The 12,991-nt window shown below is 38.4% G+C and overlaps 1 protein-coding gene across 1 annotated transcript in view; it reads right to left on the reverse strand.

The window, feature by feature from the left end:
- LOC137400473 (usherin-like) overlaps positions 1 to 12,991 on the reverse strand; it is a 108,377-nt gene that overhangs the window by 10,982 nt on the left and 84,404 nt on the right. The window contains 15 exon segments of the mRNA XM_068086797.1: positions 376 to 608; positions 2,933 to 3,168; positions 3,374 to 3,472; positions 4,568 to 4,767; positions 4,951 to 5,208; positions 6,000 to 6,115; positions 6,290 to 6,470; positions 6,814 to 7,002; positions 7,482 to 7,646; positions 8,204 to 8,366; positions 9,204 to 9,328; positions 9,605 to 9,723; positions 10,678 to 10,848; positions 11,058 to 11,313; positions 12,268 to 12,546. Of these exon segments, the coding sequence (XP_067942898.1) occupies positions 376 to 608; positions 2,933 to 3,168; positions 3,374 to 3,472; positions 4,568 to 4,767; positions 4,951 to 5,208; positions 6,000 to 6,115; positions 6,290 to 6,470; positions 6,814 to 7,002; positions 7,482 to 7,646; positions 8,204 to 8,366; positions 9,204 to 9,328; positions 9,605 to 9,723; positions 10,678 to 10,848; positions 11,058 to 11,313; positions 12,268 to 12,546 (2,790 nt within the window).

A 12,991-nucleotide genomic window follows, 5' to 3' on the forward strand; every position in this document is an offset into this window, starting at 1 on the left:
AAAAATTTCGACGAATAAGGTTGCAAGAAAGTGTAAACAGAAACCATCTCTCACAGCTACGTCACAATTGAGCCGTTTTGGAAAGGAATCCAAACTACAGCAGTCTCGTGTGGCTGCGATTTTCTGTTCGTTTTTGAGCTTTTAAGAGCTTGTATCACCTTTCCACATATTTTGCACCTACAACACAACAGAGTAAGACATGGTGAAACTTTTCATATCAAATAACGGTAATGTGAATTTGGTTGCAAGTCAACCTTGAAGCATTCCTTGGGCACTGCATGATAATTGAGCAGCTAAACACACATGATATCTATCACATTATCAAATAAAAAATGATCAAAAAGTACCAACAAGGTGAAGCGTAAAGCGACTAACCAGAAGGAAGAGTTGAAAAAGCAGAACTCCACTTGTCACTTTCTGTAATTCCAACAGTATTAGATGCCTCCACCTTCCACTCATATGATGTATAAGGTAGAAGATCGACAACAATGATCGAAGTTTCATTGACTAAGACATAGCCAATAACTGTAGGCTGAGATTGTACACATGACTGGGTATGGAATGGTTGATATGCCTTTGGACAACCCAATCTTTGGTAAAGCTGATAACTAAAGAATACAACGCAGCATTGTCATTCACCTAAAGTATTAGTTCTGTGATGGAAATTTACGATCTGTGAATATCAAACCTCGAATAGTCTGTCACAAGGAAGATTTGTTTGCATAAAAATATACAGTTAATCGGCAAAAAGAAAAAAAATGATATAAGGGAAGACATACGTATATCAACAAACTATGGTAGTCTCTTTAAAGTAATAAATTTGTGCTAAGAGAATTTATTACATATCAGCAAAGTAGAGACTACTTTTCAATTAGGGACATGTTCAAAGAATAATTATAATAAAACTAAATAACTATAGCATCAAATAAATAATTGGTTTTTGAACGAAATTAAAAATATTTCGTCTTATCCATAACCTCGTGACCCCATGAACCTAACAACCATACAGCTACTAGGAAAATATTTTTTAAGGGTTACCATTGCTGTCACCATTGCTGTCACATGGATGTCTACTGACTCATTCAACTAGATGAAAAATACTTTCTGAAGCAAACGGCCATAGATCTCCGTAAAGCGGAGAGCCGGGTGACTCGATACAAAGACGAAAAAGATTAATATAAGAAGTTGGCAGACACGAAAGACAGCATAGAAAACCAATCGATCAACATACATGCATGCATCCGACTACAGGAGACCTTTCTCGTCAAATAACACCAGCTAGATGCATCTAGTTTAGGATTTAATATGTAAAGGATTACAAGAAACAAAACCATACATAAATGTAGAGAACCAATAAACTGGCGTCAGACAAGGGCTGCTGAGCTGATGGGGCTAACACTTGTAACTCAGCCATTTCAAAACTACCCACTGCTAGGATTATAAAACTTTACTCGAAGAGGCTGTTAGAAGTGCAGACTTCAATGTACCAGTTGTTGCTTTTGAGATCTCTAAGCAATACCTTGGCCTCCATTCTTGGCAACCAAGATGATACTTTACAACTAACTCTCTAATGATGAGCGATTTTTTGTTTTCCAGCCACAACACGCCGACCATTTGATTACGTCATAAGGAAAAATAGTTTTGCTGAATCTATCTGTAGTTATTCACCCGGCAGATGGTTATCAAAGCGTACAAAGGCAGATGATTAAGCTCTATGGGTGGTGACCAAAATTTATTGTGTGAGGTCTAGCTTTACGCAAGACAATAAAATTGACACAAGAGCTTATTGAAATGATCCAATAGACACGCTGGAACCATGTGATATTGCTAGTAAAAGACTTCCTAGTAGGTGTAGATGTTTCCATGCCAAAAGATGTTATCTGTAGACTTATATCTATCTAGAGAGTGCCGCTCTGCAGTATGCATATGAATTGATCACTTCCGAGTCGCGTATGCAGTTTGGATATTGATAGAAATAAAATGATGCAGGCACAAAGTCCAAGGGCGATAAAATAGCAGTGAGTATCTGCCTGGTGCAACACATAGATAACGGATATCCCCAACTCACCCGTAGCCCGTTAAGTTCCCTGGTTACAAAGATAACTTAAAATCTAACTTGATATACTGCCTTTTTACTCAGCACGGACAAGGTGGAGGAACTGGTAAATTCAGTCTTGTGGCGTAATCTATTCGTGGTGTCAATTTACCTATAGATCGAGTGGATAACTTCAGGAGAAGACAATCTGACATACACTGACAGGCATAAAATAGAGGGCCTTTTTGGTAACTGATAGTCAAGAGAACTGACCATCTATAAAAGAAAATTGCTAGGCTAATAGTTTGTTAATGATAGACTATGGACCATGACAAAATGGTATACTAGTTCATTCTAACCCAATCAAAGGGATGAGTTATCTCTCAGTCAGAGCTCTCTGACTAAAGCAACTTGAACTTACCTGGTAATCACTGGATGACATAGAAAGCCTTCCAAAGTCAAGACAGAGCTTTAAGCTCTGCCGTGAGCAAAGTTCTCAAATATTTTCTATACATTTAAGACAAACATCCAAACATGGTATTTGTGTTTTTTACAGAAACAATTCATAGTGTCAGCCGGAATTCACTTGTGTGATATAGATACTCTGCAGAAAGGCAATTACCATAATTGCATATTAAATTGGTTTCGAACAATCACCACTGATTGTTGATAGATGCTTCATACTTGGCAAATTCAAGTAGTAAACCTTTCAACAGGCTGGGAGAATGACGTCTACCCAAGATGACCTTGAATAGTTAGAGGCGGATGAATTTAAATGTCTCATTAATTTTACAATACTCTATCCTTACAAAAATAATTTTTAATGTATTGTAATTACGCCAGAGTTGAGCACTCGAAGCACTCCACTGTGTTACAGTATAACAGATATAAACCTACCCTGTGAGTACACCATTAGGATGGCTCGGAGCACTCCACTGTATAAAAGCTGAATAGGAGGTGACGTTATCAATGAAAGGAACTGACATGCCCAGAGGCAAATCTGGGGATGTGGTGGCCAGAATGTGTGGACTCCAAGCACAGGCTACTTCAGTACAAGCCTTGTAATTCAAATTATAGACAGTGTGGGGAGACAAATCCAAAACTGTAAACTCTAGCCCAACGCCTTCTGTTGTCTGCAAAACATTCAAGTGTTGAATGGTGGCGGTGCAGAGAAGAGAAACTAAAACCTAAAAGAAACCCCTACCACCAGACGCATGAGTAGGACCCTGGTTTGGAGAGTCAGCAAGGATATTTCGCATGTACTTGTACAGCAGCCACTGAATGTATCTGCTGTTCAGGTCAAACTAGTTGAAAAGAGACAAATAAAACCAAACATACCATTGTTGTCCCATTAACCGACAATGCGTAGCTTACAATCTCTCCATTAGGCACTGCGGGTGGGTGCAGCTTCACTGTTATAGACCTGGGGTTAATGACCTAAAACCCATAAATAATTAGAGAGGCATGCTATCAGATGTGGAAATGATAAAATAGCCAATGGCTATTGAACATGACAAAAGCAACAGATTGTTGATGCCAATCTTGTGGCACGACGGTGAACGGGGAAAACAGAGAAAGTGACAGGGTTTGGCAGGTATGCGATGGTTGGGCAGGCTGCCTGCCTTAATTAGACATGATGACTGTCAATTGGTCAACTGATCAACAATTCAAAACAAAATGTAAATCAATAAATTGACATTTTTACAATATCGTGAGAAACATAATTTGCATGAAATATCAAATTGTGTTTTTTAACAAGCTTGCCAGAGAGCCATCTTAGCTACAAATATCTCCAGCAAAAAATAACTGTGGCAAGAATTGGGAGTGCCAAAAAGTGTGCTTCTAAATATTTATTTTGAATATTTTAAGGGACTGATGATTTATTTCAAGTTACAGAGAAGACAATTTTAAAAAATCTCTATAACAGAAGATCACTTACTATAAACATAAGCCGGTGTCAGCGCAAGGACATGAGGAGAGGGTAGTCAGACTAAGCAGGAGTAAAATATATAAAATAGTAAAGTATATATTGACAGTTAAAATTGATGCATAGAAAAAGCGGTTAGAGTACTGAGTGCTGATAGAATTTTAAAAACAATACCGGTAAGATTTGTTCAAAACTAATTTGTATGTAAATGAAGAAATCTGGCAGTTGTCAAAGCATTTGGCATTTTAGAGAATAACATAGAACCATATAGCTAACTGGATTATCTGAGAATGGCAATATTTTCCTAACCTCGCCATAGTTGAAAGTGAACGCTGGTAATATATTTCATATGAATGAACGCAAAAGAATAGACGCAAAAAGAATAAACCATGTTTCATTATTAGCCCACAATCTTATTGTAGAGTACCTACAGACACTTACTTTCCCATACAGATTTCATTGCACAAGCAGCTACATGTAAGTCTCTCACATATGATGACTAACACAATGCTTAGTGAATGGAGCAAGGACTAAAAACCAACAAATGATAAAAAATCAAACTTTAAGACACGCACGAGAAACTCTCGCGTGAACTCAACTCTTACCAGAACATCAGGAGCTGAAAGGCCGCTAGGAGTGCCAGGGTATGTTCTCACTCTAGACCAGTCACTGCTAGCGCTGCCGGCGGAGTTGTCTACTCTCAACTCATACTCATAGAGCGAATAAGGTTTGAGTGACACATCTAGGTCAAGGAAGCGCCGCTCTGTACCGTTGTAGACCATCACACTTTCTGAATAGCCTTCACCTATTGAAAGAGCTTATAAGTACAGAAGAAGTCAAAGGTCAACAGCAGGTCGCATGTATTCCAACTGTCAAGAATATGACAAGTACAGCATGTGTCCACATGATGTTCACGCAGTCAGTTTGACAAACACCAAAATTTTAGGAGACATTTGAAGAGCTACGCTTGTAACATATACAAACTTACCAGCACCATTTGCGATGAGAACCTCTCTTCTATAAAGCCTGTACCCGAGGAGTTCCCCATTAAGTCGCCTAGGTGGTTCCCAAACAACCAATATGGCAGCATGGGCACCAGTGACTGTAGACTGTGGTGTTACCGTAGGTCTCTCAAGACCTGAAGGAGGCGCCTCTAATGTGCGTATCACAGATGAAAGACTTAGAGCACAGCCTACCAAAGTGCAAGCTTGTAACCTGATACTGTATGTGGTGTAGTACTCTAGACCTGCAACCATTAATACAACCATAACAAATCATTGGATTAATAATTAAAAAGTAACTGAATCTTCAATCAGCAGAGTTACAATGCTGACACGGCACAGAATTACGACGCTGACACAGCATAGAGGTACGATGCTGACACAGCAGGCCATGAAAAGCATCAGTGCAACAAGGGCATGTCCACAGACGTGCCCGGTAGTACCAAAGAAAAAGAAAGTGTTTTATAACATATTGGGAATTATAAACTCACAACGCTTTAGCATTGTTCCCAATACAAAAGACCTCCTTGCAATGTATAGACTATTGTATTTAAAACAGGAAGCTCCCTCCCATCTGTACTGTTAGTTCCATCCAATAAGTACTAACTAGCGCAGATCTAAAACCTAGAGATACCTAAACATAAAACACATAAAAGCTAAGGAAAGAGTCTGATGAAGCGATGAGTCTCCAGCTATAGCCTGGAATAATCATGTAGCCTCTGTTCTCCCTAATAATAAAGCTATTCTGATAATGAGGCTTCTATAACAGCAAAACATTTCAGACAGCAGAAGTACTGTACCCATCGGCTAAATTTACAAAATATGAAAAAACTGCTTTCCATAAGAGTTAGTTACTAGCATGGGAAAGTCACTCCAGAAGTGGAGCTACCCTGGCGCGCGAAGCAATTTTTTCTGACCAACGGTACAACAATTTTTGCAATACAATCTACACAGATATATGTGAAAACCAGAAATTTATCTCCACGAACAACAACAAGCAAGGCAAGATGATAATAAAATGCTAGCTACAGCTTGCCTGTTATAGTAGCACTGAACTGGAGACCAGAGAATAGAATGTTTCTGTTGAAGTCATCGTACAGTGTGTAGTTAGTGATCACACCATTGGGTGTAGCCGGAGGCAGCCAAACAGCTCTGTAACATTATAACTAATATTATGTCAAAAATCAACTATTCAGTAGTTATTCACGTCTGACTCTAGTTCTCGAAAGATTTTGTTTATAATACAAACACAAAAGGATGATCTTCACAAGCAAAGCTGAAATATTTTCTCAACAATCTCATAACTAACCCAACCATACTACTAACTGAATGCTTGTAGAGCTCAATGCTACCAAAGTAGGTGAAAGCAGGCCCTCCGGAGAACTCATGTATGTGCTAGCGGTAGATTCAGGAGAAACAACTACCCCAGCTGTATTGTTAGCAGTGACCGTATAGGTATAGCGGGTATCAGGCTGGAGCCCGGTGTCAGTGTAGACAAATCCTTCCCCTGCAACAAACACGATATCTCTTGTATATACAGAATCATGGTTTTGATGATTATCCATCATTAATACCCTGGTGCAGCATGGCGCTAAATTTTAAACATTGTGAAATAGCCAATTATCACAGAAAATAGTCAGTGAGCGGTCTAAAAATAATGTATACATGTGTAAACATATTTTAGAGCATGTGAACATCAATATGGTTGTTTATTGACATGAATAGCAAGTTGTAAAATAAACCAGCATAACTTAACACAGTATTATCAAACTGTTTCATATAAATAAACTTAGAGATTCCAACTAGCGACAGCAGACCTTAGTAGGCATATAGATGCATAAATAATATACCGGTGTAGACAGTGACACCATCCCGCGTCACAGTATATGAATGAACTATTCCATTAGGCTGGCTAGGCTGAGACCAGGAAATCTCGACAGCGGTAGAAGATACCACCCTTAATATTGGAGCTACCATGCCTCTAGGAACATCTGCTAATGTCTGTCCAAGAGTGAGAGGGCTAGATGTACATCCACCAGCTGTGAATATAATCACAGAGCTTAGCAAGACTGCTAATGCGGTTCACAGTTGTTTGTAAAAAAGGGTCAATACTCTAAATTCCTATTTGTTACTATAACAATTGAACTAAAATATTATCAAATATATACAAAGCGTAATCCTTGTAGTTGAAATTGATTAGTGCAATAACAACTGTTGCAAGCTTGATATTTTACTTTAGTTAAAGAGCGGCTCATGTGCGTTAGACTCATTTTAACTTCATTGTTAGCTGAATCCACACCAACTGCATTTGACTATGTTGTAAAGAGGACAGAAACAGATGATTCAAGTGAGAGCTGGTTTCTAGAATTATTGGGATTATATGAGACTCCATACGTTATAATCGATGATACGGAATCAGCTCAACTAACCTAATCATCCATTAACTGATGACATGAGCCTGAGAATAACCGTAGCAGGAAAGGCTTAGTTAAAAAGAGGAAAAAAACAAAGAGCATACCTGTGCACGCTTGGATCACGACTCTGTACTGTGTGTAGGGAGAGAGCCCTGAGATGAGAAAGCTTATCTGCAGGCCTGAGTATACAAGCTGAGAGTTTACATAAAGGTCAAACTGCAGCAGGACTCCATTGAGTTGGTCCGGAAGATTCCAGGTTACTTCAAGCTCTGATAGGTACACAGGAAGTACAGAAAACCATAAAAACTGACATCTCCACAATCTACTTTGCAAAATATAGTTTTGTGAAGCCACTCTCTGAACCTCACAAATTTTTTTTAAATAATTGACATTTTTCAGGAAAATAAGCACAAGTATTCATACAGACAGAGACATACGTGGAGCTGAATGCTACATGTGCTACAAAATATAGCAAAACAACTTTTGCATCTACAAAAAACTTCTATTGGTTCATCCTTTCCAAAAAGGACGCAATAAACTATTAAATTTCAACCATCAAATTGCTATTGTATGAGCACAATAGATGAGACGAAAGCTAACATAAGCCGTAAGATATATCACTAGGAAGACTCTATAAGTACTCAAGTTTGAGCCAATGAATGAGAGAATTATTTTATCATTTACCTAAATAACTGTGGCTAGTCAATACTTACCGAGAAAGCAACATGTTTAATATTCAATATGACTGACCAGTCTTATTCATAGAATGTGAGTACATCTACTAGACCTAACAAAGCACAAGCTGTAGTTAGTCTAAGTTGCTTACCTGAAGAGCTTAAGGCAATGATCAAAGGAGCCTCTACCGAAAGAGGAGACGATTCTTTAGTTAAAATAGACTCTCGCATACTGAATGTACAACCAGCGGAAGTGCATGCTGCAACTTTATAGGAGTAATTAGTATATGGAGAAAGTCCGCTGTCGATATATTCCTGCAAGTAAAGTAAGAAATAACCTGTCACAGCTTGTCAGTACTGCTTTTGAGAAAATATTGTTCATTTGCACTGCAATGTAATGAAGTTTACCTTCAATATCTCAAGTTAAATTCTCTTTCAATTCATTAGCAGGTGTATTCAACTATAGCTATTAACCTTAAATCTATCTTCAATTACCTTATGTTATACATTTTTACAAGAGAGTTACCGTACGTTTCGGGCTATAAACCACACCCCTATATAAGCCGCATCTGCTTTATTTACAAAAAAAATGATAATAAAACAATACATAAGCCGCACCTTTGTATAGGCCACAGAACTCAGGACGGTGATTTTTAACACGGCAGCAACATTGCTGGTTAAAACGGAACAGTGCCGTTAGGCACTGTTTCATATTAACCAACGCTTTTTAACACAATGCCTAACGGAGCAGTACCGTTACGCATTGTTTCGTATTTTCTTTCACCGCTAGAGGCGCATTAACCGGAGATTCTGGTTAATGTGCGCTAGCGGTGAAAGAAAACCCACAGAATAGCCGCACCCTTAAATAAGCCGCATGGTTTAAAACATCAGAAAAAGTAGCGGCTAATAGTCTGAAAAGTACGGTACATGCACATGTGATAAATATGTAACAGTGTGACATCTACATCACATTTTACATGATCCAGTTATGTAATGTGATTTACCTTTAACACATTATATTAAATTACTTGTAGTGATTTGTAGTGCGATCTCAACATAATTATTATTCATCAAAACTGTTTATAGGAAACTTTCCATAAAACTAGAATAAGAATACCAAAATCTTGTAGCGGGGTAATGGAAAGTAGCTACCTTGATGTCACTTGCGCCAAAACTCCATGGCGTTTCTTCGTCACGAGTTAGCTGATACGATTTTATGATCCCGTTACTTGTTATTGGTTCATTCCATGTTATGAGCAGCTTGTCAAATGATGATCCTGTAAATCAAATATACTTTATGTTCAAGATAGAACAATGTAGTAGCGAATAATATAAGGTCCAGACAAACACCCTGACAGACTATATAAGTTTTATTACCACTTCATTGCATGTGACTTGCTCTAAACCAGTATACATGTACGTCATGTGGCCAAAGCAAATATAAATGAAATGAATAAGCATGCAAATATTAAAGCTTGGATAGCAATATGCTAGATACAGTGAATATTTCAAGGTGTAAAGGAGGTACAAGTGCAATGTCTGGGGCTACATACCATAATGAGAGATGGTGGGTGGGAGGACACCAGTTGGAGCGGACTCATCTGTTTCTACCTCCAACCAGTCACTTTCAACATGTCCTTTAGAATTGCTACTTCTTATCCTGTAGTGGTAGCTGCAAGAAACGAGTCAGCGATGTTAATAAAGCCAACGAATAGAAGGTACGATAAGTCTGCCAACTGCTAATCATGCTAACATCAGGGAGGAATCGCTTGTCAAACAACCTGCATTTAACGTTAAAAATGAAACTAGCAGTGTGTTACAACTCCCAAATGGTTGGTGTTAAGCCCACACATACTCATCATCCTACAGTTTGACTAAGACAAAAACTCTAGATGCGAATAGCAATTGTGTTTGGGACATGTAAAGAAATGAATCTTTGGAATTTTAATTAACCTCCAATTGATCATAACTTAAATTTAAAGTTCTGCAAAAAAAGATTAAAATTTATACCTAGCTAATGCTAGATTAAATGTCTAAAGATAAAGCATATTTTTATTATTCAAAAAGGGTACAACCCTTAAAAGGCAAGTAAGGCTACAAACTGTTGGTTCAACGTCTGATGAATACAAAGACTGTTCACAGCCTCACAATGAATAATGTTTGGGAAGCTCCTACATTAAAGCACTAGCTGTGCTACTCGGCGTAGTCCGGGTATTAAAAATCAGCTTATAAACAATGAAAGGTAATGAGAGTTGCCTGCCGCTCGCTATTAGCCTGGCACATTGCCAATGGATAATTTGAGTTAAGCTTACTAATAAGAGCTACAGATATCCTAATGTTACGCCCTCACATTACGTCGTGACGGAGAGCAGTAGAAAATTTGCTCTCATATATATCTCGCCTAATGAATACATCAAGCTCGTGTGGCTGAATTGGTAAGGTGTCAGACGGGCAAACCGAAAGGTTTGAGATCAAATCTTCTGTGATATGGATGTTTTATTCCAAGATTTTAATAGCTGTAGCTAAAACTACAAACATACCACTAACTTTAAGAAATTTATATATAGATTGAGTCTCTTAGAGTAATAGGTGATCAAAGTTGAGAAGACGACACTAAATATTATACCTGCTGAATGGAAGTAGCCCTTCATCTATGTATTCATACATCTCCAACATGGTGTCATTAGTAAAATATACAATGGTGGGAGATGTTTCTCTTTTAGCCAGTCTTCCCATAGATAGCCTAAGAACCTCATATTTAGTTATCCGGCCATACGGATTAAGTGGCGGACCCCATCTGAAGATTGTAAAAAGCAGGCATCTAGTTTTGGTACATAAAATGCAAGAGATATAAAAAAGCTGAACTGAACTAGACAAGAACAACAAATTGTCAACAGTCACAAAACAAAATTTGCAGATTTGACAGATATTGCCTTTACCAATAAGCTGGAAAATGGAGTTGCATTATCATAGATAATACAACTCGATTTAGAAGAATGCTATTACCTTAGTGTTACCCTAGTGCTTTCCACTGAGCCAAGTGTAGGTATCGGTTGATTGTCAGGCGGGGTTTCAGCTGTAGTCACTATCTGCCAAGGACCCTGAGTACATCCCGCAGTAGTACACACCTCTAGCCTGAGTGTGTAGTTAGTGTAAGGCTGAAGCCGCAGGTAGACAAACTCTGTATCTAAACCTCTATAGAGAGGGTATTCAGCATCCAACTCCTTCAGAATGTACTCCACAATCTGTCCGTTTGCCTTTTCTGTGTGTGTAAAATAAAGTACATTGCAAAACTAGGGCCTGGCTTGCAAAGCTTAGGACAAGCTAAAACTACCAGTAACACCAAATCAGCAGAAACAAAAATACTGCAGTCATTTTCAAGTCTTCAATGAAAAATATCAAATATGATAAAATCAACCATTTGCTATGAAAAGGGGACGTAACTAGCTGAAGCTAGAAATATCATTATTAGAAAAACAAACTCAGTTACAACCAGAACGCAGAGTGGTAGAGCAAAAAATTAGTTGTATGGTGTGCAAATCCAAAAAAGACAGACAAAAATTACACCAATATGGCTGAGACTAAAAACAATATCGAAAGACGCCTCCAATTTCTAGGTGAAAGAAGCCTAAATTGGATCAAGTTTAAACTAGATGATGGAGGAGCACAAAAATAATGGAATGGGAATAAAAAAGAATAGAAAAAACTACCGTACTTTTTGGACCATAAACCGCACCCCTATATAAGCTGCATCTGCTTTATTTTCTAACAAACGATAATAAAACATTATTAACAATACATAAGCCGCACCTTTGTATAAGCCGCAGAGCTCAGGACGGTGCTTTTTAACCCGGCAGCAACCTTGCTGTTTAAAATGAAACAGTGCCTAACGCCACTATTTCGTATTAACCGACGCTTTTTAACCTAGTGCCTAACGGAACAGTATCGTTAGGCATTGTTTCGTATTTTCTTTCACTGCTAGAGGCGCACTAACCAGAGATTCTGGTCAATGCGTCCTGGCGGTGAAAGAAAAAGCGACAGAATAGTCGCACCCTTATATAAGCCGCATGGCTCAAATCATCACAAAAAATTAGCGGCTAATAGTCCGAAACCTACGGTAGGTTTAAAAATGAAAACTGAGGAAGCCGTAGTATGCTTGGTAACTAAAGCAGAAACGACCCAAGCACACAAAGTGGTACATGTATATTCAGCCTACCTGGAGCCAACCAACTTAGCAAGATGCTTCTTCCATTCTCCCTTGGCTGCCACTCCAATAGCCTTATTCCATCTGGTGTACTCTCCAGAGTTCTAGCCTGAGTCCATGCACTGCTCGCACTACCAGCACTGTTCACAGCTACCACCCGCACTCTATACACAGTGTAGGCGCTAAGACCACTGAATGTCGTAGAAATAAATGTTGCGGGTAGATTTAAGGTCTTTATTGGAAATGAGAAGGTCGGCTCTTGAGAGGTTTCCTGATATTCGACAATATATTCTGTAAAGAAAGGGGAGACAATGCAAGTAGTCGTGTGTGCAAAATAAAGAATCCTAATCTCCACTAACAAACATCAACACTTTCAGCTTTGTTCAGCATTCAAGTGTTTGTAGATTAGCAACACTGAGAAGAGTAGCTGAAATATTCTCCAGCAGAGTTCATGGTTATGGTATATAAGCCCAGCCTGTGCTCCTATGATTCTAACCAAAAGTGCTATGCATTATGATTGGCTATCATTATAGACAGAGGGGCGACTCGTGTCCAGTCATAAAGAAAATGCATGCATACCTTTTATTCTGTATCCTGCATACTTTGGCTCAGTCTAGCGAGTAAAATGATGTGAAAACAAATTTCTTCCAAAAAAGAATTTTTTGGCGCATAATCAAGGAATCTGATGTAGCCAACTTGATTGATAAAGATTAATTGACAAAATTTGAGCTTATGC

The sequence above is a fragment of the Watersipora subatra genome, chromosome 7 (genome assembly GCF_963576615.1).
Source record: "Watersipora subatra chromosome 7, tzWatSuba1.1, whole genome shotgun sequence".
Classification (NCBI taxonomy): domain Eukaryota; kingdom Metazoa; phylum Bryozoa; class Gymnolaemata; order Cheilostomatida; family Watersiporidae; genus Watersipora; species Watersipora subatra.